At 40.9% G+C, this 16,135-nt stretch overlaps 1 protein-coding gene across 2 annotated transcripts in view; it reads right to left on the bottom strand.

Annotated features, from left to right (window-relative positions):
• Positions 1-15,707, bottom strand: part of STX18 (syntaxin 18) — a 70,924-nt gene extending 55,217 nt beyond the window's left edge. The window contains exon 1 of one of the 2 annotated variants that reach the window (XM_074865754.1): positions 15,394-15,707. In XM_074865754.1, the coding sequence (XP_074721855.1) occupies positions 15,394-15,555 (162 nt within the window). In that variant the 5' untranslated portion in view covers positions 15,556-15,707. The remainder of the gene's footprint in view (positions 1-15,393) is intronic. The other variant, XM_074865756.1, reaches the window with a different exon arrangement.
• Between the last annotated feature and the right edge of the window lie 428 nt (positions 15,708-16,135).

Raw genomic sequence — 16,135 nt, 5'->3', positions numbered from 1 at the left:
ATTTCAAAGTCCTCCATGTAAGGGACAAAACCCAAAGTCAGAACCAAACACAGCAAAGCCCCAGCAGAAAGATGTATGATAACAACAGTTATTTGTGTGCCTGCTCTGACAGAAGATCGTGCCTGTCATCATCAGGCTGTGCAGAATTCCCACTACAACTTACAAATCTCACTGAAAGAAGAAACTTCTTTCACTGTATTTTAAGAACTGATTGATACAAATCAGTTTGTCCAAACCAGTTCAATCCGTAAGATGCCTGCAAGCAAATGATGGGTTTTTGTAATAGTAGCTCTTTTTTTAAACATAAAAGCACCAGTAACAACCACACATAATAATAATTAAAAAAAAGGGTCTTTGAAGTAAACTTGATTCTTATTAGTGTCAAAAAAAGCACACAAATTTACTCAAAAGATAAAATCCATGTAATAATTGCATTATCTTCCTTCCCATCTCTCTAATGGATGCTTTTAAATGTATTTTTTTAAAGTTGGAATAATATTCAGATTAGAATTTACATAGGGTGTATACGCTTAATTCAATAAAATAAGAGCTATCTAAAAAAGGCTTCCTTTCATTCATTCTAAGCAAAAAAAAATTTCCTTCAAAAAAAGTACATGCCTTATTTTCCTTACAAAATAAAATTATACAAAGTATTTCAAGTGTATTGTGTGAACCCACAAACCACTCCTGAAACTACTGTAATTTTTCAGACGATAAATTTTGAAGAAATGGTAAAGTAATAGCCAGACCACAGCACTGTGCATTCTGTATGTCATAACTCAGAAGAAAATAAATGCAATATTAGAAGTTACACTAGGTCATATTTTAGATCAAAATGTAAAGGAGAAGGAAAAAATAGAGTTAACTAGTTGATTATCTCTAAGAAGCATTTTCCTGTATTTGCTGTACACTCCTTTACATCATATTCAAAACCATAAGAAACAGTATCAGAGACCTCATAAGTATTTACCATCTATACTTTAATGGGTTCCACAGCAAGCTAAAAATCTTAGAATCTGGGAACAACATCATTAATAGAAATAAGTGTATTCTTACAATAAGACAGTCTCACTCACATTATGACTATCACTGTGTCTTTACACAAATCTTTAAAAAAAAAGGAGATACCAATTCATATACATGAAACTGAGTCAGTATGCAGACTACAGCAATGTAATATTATTTAATCAATGAATACCTCACACTGGTGACTCCTTCAGTCTTTAAAAAAAAAATCATTTAACAGTCTTTGTACATCCATTCATCCTCTGAAATTCTGGAGGAAGAAATTAGGAAAAAAACACATTAAAAAGTAGTTTACTTCACAGTAACTTCTGTGGTCAATAATTAGATTAAGCACCCTGTGAAGTCTAATATGGCTATTTTATTTTAGAAATACTTTAACACATTGTTTCCTGTAAGTTCATTTATTATTAAAAATGAAGACAGAACATTCATACATTCGCACAGTCTAAGGGCAGACTGATCAGAGTCATAGGTCAGTGGAGCAGTAGTCTGGGATTTGGAAAACCAGTATCCAATTCTTTGCTTTGGTACAAAGCAGCGTCCCACATGTAAAAAGGAATTCCTGAGCCATCCCTAAGCATTAACTCCTGCATTACTTGTTCAGTACCATACGTATTTTGGAATATATGCACTTGATAAAGATCTCAAGTGATGCAGAATCTACCAAATCAAGGATCAGCTGAATCACACCACAAATGTGTACTTTTTTCAGCACTGTATCTTATTTTTGCTTTTTCATAAGATCCATGAACCAATCAGAGACTTTTTCTTGTGATCATGCTTCCTAACAAAATAGGATGAAAAAAATTTCTCACCACAAAGTAGATTTTTCAGACTTTATATCACTTTTGTAGCTCTTTTCTGTAAAAAAAAAAAAAAAACAAAACAAGCTCCCCACCACCTCCACGGTTCTGAAAAAGGCTGACATCACTACTGGACACATTATTTTGTCATTTTAGTAGCGCTATATGCTTTTCCTTCAATTGATAATTCCCTCTATGTTTCATTACACTTAAGTTTCTTTATTTTGGTATTGACTTCTACGTGCAGCATTTACTAGGAGCCAAAGAGGCCAAATTATGCCCTACCATATCCACAACCAGAATTGATAAATGCCCTACTTATACATGCAAAGGTAATATCACACCCAAGAATCTCTGCATATATGTAATAATTTTTGTATATAGTTGAATAAGCCATGCCTCATTTTAAACCTACATAAAGGAACACTTTCCCTTGAATATCACAGCAGAAACTACAATACGCATCACACTGTCCAGCTGAATCGACACAAAGAAAATTACACAGAAAGACAACTGAAGAAAGGAGAATTTTAAATTAATCAAAAATTTGTAGCTGTCACTTGAAAATGGGTATGCAACAAGTTTCTGAAAGAAGAATATCCCAAGAACATACACATCTGTTTAATATTACAAGCCAACTGTCAACATTCTAAGTGAAGTTTTAATTTAATATTTTTTCTTTCTTGATGTTTTACCTTTAGCCAATGCCTCGTGAGAGTATCAGCTTTCTATAAGAAACTGTTAAATATAAAGAAATGTTATTGTAGCATGTTTATAAAATCATAGTTCGAGAACTTTTTATTTTTCTAAAGCCTGACCACAACTTAATTATCTGCAGGACATTCCAAGCTCACAATTGCAAGCTCCAGTTCCCAAGCAATTTTAAACAATATCTACTGTACAGGACATACGGCACTGCAAATACCACAACATGGTAGTGTTTCCAAAAGTCAGCATTAGAGCCTTTAGACATGGTTTTTATTTTCAATAAATATTTGTTTCCCTACTAATCATTAAATGGTTTTCATCACCATTACATGTTTGTCTTTCACATGTCAGTCTGCTATCACCATTTATTTTTAATAAAAGTGAACTAGTTATAAAAAAGACAGATTATAATGTATAACATGCCTTATGTTACACATAACATGTTATAAGAATAAACAGTATGTTCCTCTGCAGCTCACACAATGTTTTGCTTCTTTTCCAGGAAAGAGCAAGAGTAAAAGCAAGAAAAAAAAAAACCAAACTTGTTAAACTGGAGATAAGTGGGGGGGGGGAAATGAGACCATTAGCTCAGCCAAAAACTCTCAAAGGAAAGCTGGAATTTCTTTAAGAGAAATCTCAAGAAGCCTGGGAATTCAACATTGTTTCTTCTTTGTAAGAACATCCAAACCACCTGAAAATAGTCAAGAAAAAAAATCCTTGATGCAGTTACGTCTGTATTTTACACACATCAAGCTGAAAATCAGCAGATGATACACTTCTAGAACAACTCAGAACCCCAAATGTATGTTTTCCTCCCCAAAATACCAATAGTCTGTAGCATCTTGGTTTCAACACATTGCTGTCAAACTCCTCTGTCTTTCTGCTCCTTTATCAACTTTCCTCTTCTCTGGAGACTGTTTGAAGACTCTCACTACTTTGCACTCCCCGGCACACTGCCACCATGGAGCCAGTGTGAGGAGTCCCCACCGCATCCATGGTGGGCTGCCGTACAACCCAGCACTCCGTTCCCAGCTCCTCTTTTACCTGCCAGGCCTCAGGTGTGTATGTTATTCCAGAAACCCCCCCAAGTCCTGCAGCCAGTTTATTTCTGATCCTCTAAATGTAGTGATATTTTACTTTCACTTGTACTAAACACTTGAGGACTTATTTGTTTTTTTAATGGAAAAAGAAGCAACTGAATTACCATATTAGAATTCTAATTAGAATATTACTCCATATTAGAGCTCTAATAAACTTATGAGTCAGACCAAGACCCCTTCTCTTATTTTCAACCATAGACCAACATAATGTTTAAGAGCTTCTGGATATCCTCACAGAACCTTCACTGACATTCACTTGAAACCTATTTCACACTTGCTATCCAACTGAGACATGGAGAGGTGGGAAACACCCATCAGTTGCATCTTGTACTACAGAAATGAAATACTCAATTTAGAATCAGTGAGATTACATCCACATTCAAAACTGTTTAAAAGTCAACGAAAAAAGGAAATATACAGTGGGAAACATCAAGCAATCTATTAATAGTGGAAAAGCAAAGATTGAAAGGAAGCTGGATTACATTTAACCGTATCTGTTCATTTTGGTTTGTTTGTTTGTTTTTCAAATGCTGGACAATACCTATGGAAATGGAACAGATTTACATTTTAGCAGACACTTTTCTATTGCTCTCACCACCCTCCAGCAAAATGGAAGATAGAGTCAAACTGAAACGGTAACAAGGAACAACAAACACCTCAATACCAGTACCTGATTACTATAAAATGTCATTTTTTGGCAGACAGAAAGCTTTGACACACCACCCTGAAGTCAGGAAACCTACATTTTCAAGGAAGTATCCATCATTTAAAATTCTATGCAATTATATCACACTGTAATATTTTCAACACTAAAGAACGTTTTCCCAAAATTGCTGGAAATGATTCATACCTCCAATTTTCACCCATTAATTGCTTTCACTGCTGAAGCTATCGTACATGTTTTAATATTTGCCAGTCTGAAAAATATTTTCAAGCATAGTGGTCTGAAGTTTCAAAGACAGAGCATATAATTATGTAATTTTTCACTGAAAAATTGTATCCTTTTGTCTATGGTGAAACACACAAAACTTAATCCACTCATTACCAAAAATCACAAGGAATCAGCTCAGCATTACTGCAAGAACTAATCCTGATGACCAAAACCAACCCCAATTAGCAAAACCAAAAGTGTGAGCACTACTTGTTGAAAGCAATGATTTGTAACCGATTTTTGTGAGAAGTTGCAAAAAATTTATGCTTTGAAATAGCTGTTCCATAAGATTAAGAGTAAACTTTTTTGCTGATCACACACCTGAAGCATAGCTAGCATCCTAAATTACAGCATCCCCCCATTTTACTAATATTTCAATACACTTCAGAGTTCAAAGAAATTAACGTGTGTGATGACTCAGAAATTCTGTTTGCTAATTGTCACTATTTAGTCCAAGTTTAGATTTAGCAGAAGCTAACAAAAGTAGAACCACCACACTCTACCTAAATTAACAAGCAGGATACACCATGCACACAGAAAATGAGAACTGCAGGATGGACTCACAGGTAAATTACTCTCTGGGCTACTATCTACCAAACTTGTCCTATTTTCAAAAGAGAGGAGGATGAGAATCAGAACCTTACAAGTTACTAACTTCCAGAGAAACTAGTTTTATTTTGGCCTCGCTGCTAACATCTGCAAAAATATATCCCAACAGTTAAATCTCTAACAAATCACACTTATATTGAGTCTGCTTATTTTTAAATTCATTTGTGTCCCAAACAAAAGATTATATATTAAAAAAATATAAATACAGAGCCCAAAGCTTCCAGCAATCACAATGTATCAAAATACTAAAAATAATGAACTGTTCTTGCTCCAAAATCTTAAATAACTCAGAGAAACAGTAAAGCATAAATGCATCAATTAAATTCACTAACCTGTAAGTATTAAGTTTCATTCTCATTTTCCTTCTTCCATTTCCCTTCCTTTCTTTCCTATTTAGATGTATTCTATCATAACCTCCATATTATTTCCTGGTATTCATTCTTTTTTTTTAACCCATATTTCTGCCTCTCACGTTAGGCTGTCTGTTCTCCAACCTATGTCATTCTGTTTTCTTCCAGCTAAGCCTGTTCACTTTCTGTTGTCTCTCTCTTCTGTTCTATCTGTCCAGCTTTTCAGATGCCACAGAACCCATCACCCTGCCCCTGGCCCACCTTTCTCCTTCAGATGTCATGCTAATGTAACCTATGTTTGAGAAAAGAAGGAGGCTACAGATGACAAACCTCAGCTTTCCTCCGCTTCCATATGCACTACAAGCTTGCATAAATTTTATCTTTATTTGTGACAAGATGACAAATCAAGAACTCATAGGAGGTATGAGTTTTATGGACAACCACAGTTGGGAGAGAGTTCATAGTGACCAATTACATGACAGAACAATTCCTCCAACAACTCAGGAAAGAACCTCCCACAACCAACCTGGAAGGAGGTGAGGTGAGGACAAAGACAACATCCTCAAAATGGGAACTGCAGCCTTAGATACTTTGTACTCCTCAGCACCACATGAGGTCCAGTGAGATAAAACAAAACTAATAAGAGACTAAGGAAAGCTGTCTCCCAAGTCAACTTTCAATCCTGCTGTTCAACTATATTCAGAAACCAATTCCCATGGAGTTAAGAATGGACTTTAAAACAAACAAACAAAGCGGGGGGGACAACAACAGACATTTGCACAGACATTTCCCCAAATGTAAGAGTTCATAACAATTCCCCCAAGGCCAACCTATACCCTCACCATTGTTACTCATGTGAGTTTTGCTAAAACCAAAAGCATCATATGCGGAACATTAGTGATTTGGCATTTAATCCTATTGCATTAAACAAGGTCAGCATTTCATTCCTCTCCAAAAATCTTAAAAAAAAAACAAACCACCAACAAAAAAACTTTCCCCTGCCATTTCCCTAACCATCTTTTTATGTGTTTCTCCTCTACCAATTAAAGTTATCAACTCCTTTCCCTTCAATCTCTCAGGCTAAGTTTCTTCTCTAACAAGGATGAAGGAAATGAGAAGTAAAAACAATAAATGCTCGTAATAAAAAACTAAAATTAACCATAATTTGCAGAGGGGAAGAGATAAATCTGAAATATTAGAAAGCAGTACACTGTAACTCCCCATTTGAAAAAGTATCATTTAGAATATTTTCTGCCTAGAAAATGGGGAAGGGAAAGCCATGAGCATGTAAACGAGTACAAAATGCAGCACCATTGGTGAACTTTGAGAAAAAAGTGACTGTTTGTAACTGTACATAGGAGAAGTCAGAATTAATTGTAATGACCTCAGCTATGGGCCCAATTTATTAGAACTTACCTCTCATTAAAAGTTAAGAAGTGAACTGAAATATCACTTGCTGTCCAAAATTTGGCACAGTCATTAATTTCTAATAAAGACTATAATTGGCTATACCATAAGCAGTATATATTTCCCTTGCATCCAAATATTCTCTCATGGGACTTATTCTTATGTAACCATTACAGTCAAAACGATCGTATAAACTAACCTTAGTAAATCAGGTTAGAATTCTTGTAGTTTGAGTATAAAACCAAAACCATCAAAGGACACCATTTTAACCATTTTTGGCCATTTCCCTCATAGCACTGGCTAGTATCAGCTATTCAACTACAACAGAAGTAGTTCGCTAGGTGAGCATGCAGTCTTTGATGTGTTGCCTGTATTCTGCCATAGACTTTAATAGTACCACTCTCAGATATGGAAGTTTTCAGAATTAAACCCCATTCAGGTCTATTTCAGACCTGACAAATACATGTGCCATCCTATAAAAAGTTAATATATCAAGCTAGCAATTTCATTATTTTGGATACTTCTTGGTTAGCTTAGATACAATTTGGTATGTTCTGGAGACACCAACCTGAACTTGACTCAGAACCAGCAGCATAATAATTATTGTCATATTCCAATAAAATGTTTAATACTTGTCATTTTTATTTTCGCATACCTTTTACTTTTAGAACAGGGACGGTGTTACTCCCTGCATCAACAGATTGGTACCTGCCTACCACTGGAGCTACTATATATCTGAAAGTAGGCAGTGGAAAAGCCTGTGGACCTCCCAGTCTGCAAGCCAACTCCTTACTTATGATATTAAAAGGGTATTAAGCACGATAAATCCTTTGTTTGAAACTTAGATCTAATAATCTACTGATGTTTTTCAAACTTTTTTTGATTTGTAAACCCTTAGAAATTTTTCAGTGAGGGTGCAGACTTGTCTTTCTCTATTAGCACCATGTACCGGCTACTGATTACATACTGTAACCAGATCATTACACAATTTCAGTGGCTGAATTTTATTCTTGGTACCTCTTTGAACAACCTTGAATAGTGTGAAAAGGATTAGAAAGTACACGTTTAAAAACACTCACTTTTAATTGTGCTATGTCAATAATTATGTCATGCTGTTCAAGGTGGTCCTATATGGTCAATTTGTGGGACCAGCTACTGGTTTGGGCATTCCCCGCATTTTTTTAGGCTTTATTAATGCAGTGACAGTGGCAAAGAATAAGCCACTGTAACACCATATACAAACACCCCCACCCCTTTTTTCTCCTACGAGAATGCTCTAAATACCAAACTGTGCAAAGATGTGCAGGAAGATCCCACATTTGGGACCAAGGACCAAACATCAGCTCTCCATCTTGTCTAATAGCAATGCTATTTTGAATTATCCCTTGGGCTGCATTCAAACAATGAGATATGTTGCATTTACACAGGCATGCATGAAAAGCTGTTCTACTCAGTGTATGTTCAATTTAAAAAAACAACCAAACAAAAAACCCCAGAAAAGCGAACCTATGTGTAGTCAGAGAAGTATACTATGAAAGTCAGGTGGCCTTGTAATTAAAAGGTTTGCTCAAAATTTATATTCAATGTCATTTGTCTGGCTTTCACAAGAACTAGTTTTGGAGACAAGTTTTATGTGAGGATTTTTCCTCCTCATTACATATTTGTACAGAGCAGCCGAACATATTTTTGATGTGAATATTGGCCTATCATACCAATTTTTTTTGAAGAATCAGTTAATCATCCTACAGAATCCATACACAGAAGTAATATGAGTAACAGATGTTGTAGCCTCATGAATCTGGCATCCTTATGTGTTCAACAGCTTCAAACACAGACATTTGATCATTCTGAAATTTTGCATTTAAAGACTTAGAAACATTTAACCTTTTAAATTTTCCATTCTCAAGGATATGTTTTCTGATAGGTCTGGTATTGCTTTTGAAGAATTCATGTTCCAGCACTTCATTTTTTAGCTTTTCACAAAACCTTAAAGAAGAGAATCTCCCTAGCAAAGCACAAAATTTCATTCATGGCTGTGATCAAGCCCATCAATTCTGCCTGACCATTAATCCATCTTTATTTCTGTTAATAGGCTGTATCAGCTCTCATTCCATTTCTCCACCACCTATTGAGAAGCCAGCAGTGATAAGAAGTTCTCATTCCTTCAATATTTTCAAATAACTAAGAAGTGTATTTGACAACTGACATTCCCGATAGCTCATACTTGCCATCAAAAAGTAACAGGAAAGGCCTAAATAGTCAGATTTCTTAGGACTGTCCTAAAACAGAAGTTCAAGTGCCAAACACATTCCAAAACTGACAATTTTTTAAAATATCCAAACCTGCAGGTTTAAAACCATGGTAAAGATGCAAACATGTGTCACAAACTGGGCCTATGCTATACCTGAACTGCTTATGTTTGTCACTCACTGAGCACTTCAACTTTTGCTCTAACCTTTAAAATTCTTCAAGCACTTAGCACATTAACTCAGCTTAATCTCAAATCTGATACCATACCAAGGAAATAATGTATTGGGTCTGTGTGGCAAGGTTTTGGTAGTGGGGGGGGCTACAGGGGTGGCTTCTGTGAGAAGCTGCTGGAAGCTTCCCCCGTGTCTGATAGAGCCAATGCCAGATGGCTCCAAGACAGACCCACCACTGGCCAAGGCCGAGCCCATCAGTGATGGTGGTAGCGCTTCTGGGGTAACAAATTTAAGAAGCAGAAAAAGTTGCTGCACAACAGCAACTGCAGCCAAGAGAAGAGTGAGTATATGTGAGAGAAACAACTCTGCAGACCCCAAGGTCAGTGAAGCGGGAGGGGGAGGAGGTGCTCCAGGCAGCAGAGATTCCCCTGCAGCCCGTGGTGCAGCCCATGGTGAGGCAGCTCTGCCCTGCGCCCATGGAGGTTAACGGTGGAGCAGATCTCCACCTGCAGCCCAGGGAGGACATCACGCCACAGCAGGTGGATGCCCAAAGGAGGCTGTGACCCTGTGGGAAGCCTGTGCTGGAGCAGGCTCCTGGCAGGACCCATGGAGAGAGAGGAGCCCACGCTGGAGCAGGTTTGCTGGCAGGACTTGTGACCCCATGGGGGACCCACACTGGAGCAGTCTGTGCCTGAAGGACTGCAGCCCATGGCAGGACCCACGCTGGAGCAGTTCATAGAGTACTGTCTCCTGTGGGAGGGACCCCACACTGGAGCTGGGGAAGAGTGTGAGGAGATCCCCTGAGGAGGAAGGAGCAGCAGAAACAATGGGTGATGAACTGACTACAACCCCCATCCCCCTGCACCACTGGTGGGGAGGAGGTAAAGAAAAATCAGGAGCAAAGTTAAGTCCAAGAAGAAGGCAAGGGGGCAGGAAGGTGTTTTCAAGATTTGGTTTTATTTCTCGTTATCCTACTCTGATTTGATTGGTAATAAAATTAAACTAATTTCCCCAAGTTGAGTCCATTTTGCCCATGTCGTTAATTGGTGAACAATTTCTCCCTGTCCTTATCTCGACTCACAAGCCTTTAGTTACATTTTCTCTCCCCTGTTCAACTGAGGAGGGGAGTGGTAGAGCAGCTTTGGTGGGCACCTGTGTCCAGACAGGGGCAACTCACCACAACTATGTAAGCCTGTAAAAGTATGATGAAATACAAACTTAACATCCCTGTATACTACATTTTAAATAGCCATATCACTGTAGAAGTCTAAGGAAAAAAATAAATGCTGCTTTTGTGCAAAAAGCACTAACATATACATAATGAATTCTAACAGTCTTTTATAAATTGCAAGCAATGGAAAGTCTGTCACTTATTCTAGCTTTCTTGTAGGGAATCCCTCAACAACCCTTTCTTACCTGGTCCTAGTCAATATATAACTGGTGAACAACTGGAGAGATGCCAAAAACATTCACCATACATACAGCATTTGTCATCTTTCATTACATATTGGACAACCCAGCAGTTGTACAATGCAGCTGACAGACCAAAAAAACCCAAACCAAATAAACAGTGATGGGTCAATGCTGGGGCAAAGAAAATCCTTTCAAAAGTCCAAGGCCATAATATTCATCTTTGATTTAGAAGAGCATCCATAGGCAAACAGATCAGTTTTGTCACAGTTTAACAATATCACCAGCAACAACAGTCTCTACAACTACCATTACAATGGTTGTAACATCCTTGTGTTATCAAGTTAGTCTCAAATACAAAAACTTTCATCAGCTCCCCACAGACTGCAGCAATACAGTATACCTGAGCATAAAACAGTCAGTTTTGAAAAAACACAAATTAACACAGAATGTTGAAATATTTTTTGTGAGTAACTCAAAACACCAAGAGCACACAAAAAGCATCCTCCCATCTCTAAACCGGTTTCCCCCCACAATATTGATTCAAGTCAAAGCTCTTATATTCCACATTCTACTTCAACCCACCTAAAAAAGTCATGTTAAGTTTGAGTATGTAAAACAGAACTTTATAACTATCTCTTCATCTGCAATGAAACTTTACCATAAATACAGAAGCCCACTGTGCAGACACAGATTTCTCAAGCAAGAAAAATGAAATTCAACAGAAAATAGGAACTATTACAACTTTCCCAGCTTCTTCTCCAACTGCTAAGCACCTTCAATTTTCATTCTTAAATACCACTTGGAGTCTGTCTACAAAGACGACCAAAAAAAAAGTAAACGTTTCCACAGTCCTCAGATCCTACAGCAAAACTCATAGTCCTTCGGGGGGAAAAAGGAGGAAGAAAATATACTATGTATGATAAAGTTACATCGCTTAATACAGTTCAGCCAAGTGCTCAAACACATTAATAATGTGATACAAAACCTCCATGGGAGGGGCTAGAAAGGAGAACTCTGATCCTACAGCTGTGTGGCCGCCCCAGGCAGGGCTCAGCGCTCTCTCAGCCCTGCACTCCAGCTGTGCTGCCATCTGTTTGGACCAGGGCTGGCTGCTGCTCCCACAGCTTGGAGCACAAGCGGCCTCAGCACAGCTCTTCTTGCTTCTTCTAGCAAGAAGCTAGGCAAACCCACCCAGAATATAAGATTGAAAGGAGGAGGCCTGTGTGTAGACTCTGCATCAAGTATTTCAATATTTCCATATTTACATGTCAAATGGACATCTTAAACTAAGGACTTTTATTTGCCTAGTTTGGAGAAGAGGCTGAGGGCAGACCTCATTGCTCTCCACAGCTTCCAGAGGAGGGGAAGTGCAGAGGGAGGTGCTCTTCTCCCTGGTATCCAGCCACAGGACACATGGGAATGGATCAAAGCTGCGCCAGGGGAGGTTTAGGCTGGAGATTACGAAGCATTTCTTTACCTCTCGGTGGTCAAACACTAGACCAGGCTTCCTAGCGAGGTGGTTGATACCCCAAGCCTGGCAGTGTTTAAGAGGCATTTGGACAATACCCTTAATAACACGCTTTAGCTTTTGCTCAGCCCTGAACTGGACAGGCAGTTGGACTGGATGATCATTGTAGGCCCCTTCCAACAGAAACTATTCTAGTCTGCAATGAAATAAGGCATAATGAAAGTAGTGACTAGGTGTAGGTTATACAGGGTCTCCACCGTTATCCTATATGGAATCTGACCAGTATCTTTCACAACAAGTTTTAAAGACAACACTTGTTAACCATTTGATATGTTCCTCAGATTAAACAATAAACAAAAAACCTGCACATAGATATGGAAGAATTCACTAGCCTTGGGGGAGCTTTTAAATAAAAAGAAATATGTTAAAGAATGAATGCATCTGTCAAAGGTTACATTTGCAAGCTAAGTTGCACAGCCTTGGCAGAAGCAGCTACATTTTTAATTGCGAGGCTACAACAAAGTATTTGAAAGAGGGTTTGACACGCACATAATCAAACCAAACTGTATTTGGCTGAAACAAGCAATTAAAATCATAATTTACTGTACTACAAACCTGCTTATTCTAGCTGCAGTTTCAGTGCTTTATTCACACATTAAAATAGTGGTCTCTGCTCTGGCAGGTTGTTGGCTCACTGTCACAAATGTAACTGAGTTACAGGAGCAAAGCCAATCCATCCCACTCCTACTCACTGGTAAGCATGTTGACAGAAATCGTGTTCAGACTTGCTTCAGCAACACATTTCTAGCCTTGGCTTCTACTCTAAAGTCATTGTTTATCTAAGTACCATCAATTAAACCCATTCTCCCCCCTCAGACAGACCATTCGGCTCACCCACTTTGGCATTAGCTGTTTACTTCACTTGAAGCTCTTGTAATTAAACAAGATACTTTCATCCACATCTTTGCCCTTCTTTCTGTTGCCTGGACAGTGCCCCGAGGAAACTCAGAAAAGAGGTGGAGCTCAGGGAGAAGACTGGGGCCAGAAGGAAATAACAGCTGTGTGAACAGGGGGAAACAAAGCACTATGGCAGGAAGAAAAGGACGTGGCTATAGCATGCCATCACTGCACAGGACTATGGCTGGGCAATGAGAAGATGAAGGTGAGGCTAGGCATGAGTATGAACAGAACTTAAAAAAGAAAACCAAAACTGGGAGGAGGCAAAAGTAAGGAAGAGTTGGTGGTAAGAAGGGGAGAGAAAGAAAATATTAGGAGGAAGGAAGAAATGGGTGTGAGCCTAGTCTGAGGCTACGTATCATTTGGAATACAGACACTGAAACTGAGAAGGAAGAACCAAAGTGCAGACAGAGACAGTACTGGAGGCAATGGGGCAGAAGGTAAAAAGCTTCAGTGGGAACGAACAGAAGTCTGTGGCTACAGAAGAATCTAGAACAGAAGCTAAAAACCTCAGATTTCTTCTTGCTTCCTCTGCTACTGCAAATAACTGAAACACTTTGGCAAAGCGTTCAAACACTATCAAGTGCTAAACCCTTAGAGGGTAACAACCTGCCCTCAGCATCAGCTGAAATGCTGGAGTTCTGAATGGCAGATTTAAAAGTTGCAGCTGTGTTGACGATGCAGATAAATGATGCCCTGTGACAGCATTTCAATCCTTTTTAGGATTCTAGGAATTTACACACAAAGTGTGTTAAAAATTAAAAAGGCTGTCCTGTTCTAGGGTAAGACTGAAGGAGCCTGTTCTTTCTAACACTGCTGAACATGAAATATCTTTAGTTAAAATCAGGAGATGCAGTGGGTGGAAAAAAGGTAGATCTCATGGACCAAGATCTGGAATGTAGTTTTATGGACTGGTCTGATCATTGCAGATAGATCCCTACTGTAGAGCTCACAGTTGACAAGTCAATTTAAACCAACTTTTTGCAATGCTTAATAGTTATATGTTCATTTAACAGGCACCCAGCTTGACACACTCTTCTTAGGCCTCAAAGCAATCACTGAGCTACTGAATGTCAAACACCAAGTATAATAAAACACATTAGTTTTAAGTCTCAGAACTGGGAAAAGTAGTTAGCACAGAAATCTGACAAATAATTTAGTTTTCAAGCACAGATATTAATGTAAGTTAGAAAATGGCAGGAAAAGGTTACTTGTGCATTCTTAAGCCCTAAACTTGCATATGCATTCTGTAAGCCTGTCTCCTCAGAGAGCCTACTAGGAAGTCTTTTTCTCTTGATTTTTAATAAAAATGGTCCAGTAGCTTATTAAATGTGTTATTCAAACCCTGCTTTGGTATCAGACTTTCTTCTCTGCCTTTTACTCAGTACAGAAGAAAATAATCTGCAACAAATTTGTTTTTACAGCATGACTCTGGAGTGAGGGCTATTATTAATGCTGGTCAGCCTTCGGCCTTGTAATTCCTTAACTTCTCAGTGCTTGTCTTTTCAAGTCTTAAAACGTTCTGATTACCTTCGTACATTTAATTTGTATAGAACTGTGGCACTTTACAGCCACAGCGTGTGACGGGGAACAACAACAAAACTAAAGATGGTATATACACAGCGCAACATTATAAACGCTTATGCTCGTATTTGCCACGGAAGCGTTCTCTTACGTGGCAACCGGCATGAGGAAACACTCTGTGAACGACCGCGGCACAGAGTGAAGGGAAGCCGGTTTCGCACGGCGCCAGCTCTGGCAGGAAGGGGACGCGGCCAGGGGGCCCCCCCGGGACGACCCTGCGAGCCCCTGCCGCGGAGCGGGCCCCCGCGCGGGCGGAGCCGCGCCGGGAGGGGAAGGCGGGCGACAGCCGGGCTCGGAGCCTTTTCCAGCCGCCACATCAGCCGCCGGGCTCCCGGCTCTCACGCCGCGCTCCCGCCCTCCCAGCCCACATCCGTGTGGGAAAGAGCTGCCCCGGGGTTGCTTGCGGGCGACTCCGGGGGCCGCTCGCTCGCCCCGGGCCCCCGGGGAAGAGCTGGACGCGGCGGCCCGCTCCGAGGCGGGGGTGAGGGGGGCGGGCTGCCCGCGGCGGCGCCCGGGCGGAGCCGCTGAGGGGGCGCCGTCAAGCGCCGTCGGGCCCGGCCGCCGCTCGCCCTCCCCCCGCCCGGGGCCCGACCGCCGGCCGCCGCCGCACTCACCACCTCCCGCGCCCGGCCGGTGAAGTCGCTCTTGGAGCGGGCGGCGCTTCGCTTGAGCAGCTCGTCCCTGGCGCTGTCCCCCGCCGCCACCCCCAGCGCCTTGTTCCGGGTCTTCACCGTCTTGACGCTGGCCTTGAAGAGCAGAGTGATGTCCACCGCCATGGCGGCCCGCCCCTCAGCCGCCGCCGGTGCCGCCGCGCACTCTTCCCCGCGCAACGCGGCCCCGCGCGGCGCGTTCCGCCCCGCGTAGGGGTGTGGGAGGGCGCCGGGAAGGCCGCGGCCCAGCGCTGCCGCCTCTGCGCTCCCAGTTTAATCCACTGCGGGGCCAAGCTCCGGCCCCCGCGGAGCCCGGGGGAAGCGGCTGCCGACTGCCCCCGCGGCTCAGCTCGGCGCTGCTGAAACCAGCGCCTGCCGGCGGGGTGCTGAGGCAGGGCTGTACGCGCCCCCCCCCCCCGCGTCTGATAGCAGCTTTGCGGAATAAAAGTTACGTTCCGACAAAACTCTGAGGTCTAGACCACCCCTTATGGCGTCGCGGCAGGTGTCGCCAGGTGGTGCTGTTATACGCCCTCTCCCAAATTTTTAGCTTGGCAACCTAGTCATGGAAAGCAGCTTAATTAGAGTTGATTAATACATGTTAGCACATCTGCACTGGGATCTTGGAGTGGCTAGATTCCCCTGGGCAGTGGTCACTCGTGTATGTCACCTGATTACGTACCCCAGAGCTGTATGGGTGGAGCAACCT

This window comes from Strix uralensis, chromosome 4 (genome assembly GCF_047716275.1).
Source record: "Strix uralensis isolate ZFMK-TIS-50842 chromosome 4, bStrUra1, whole genome shotgun sequence".
NCBI classification, from domain to species: Eukaryota; Metazoa; Chordata; class Aves; order Strigiformes; family Strigidae; genus Strix; species Strix uralensis.
Note: the sequence above shows the minus strand (reverse complement) of the source record. Positions and strands in the feature narration are given on the sequence as shown.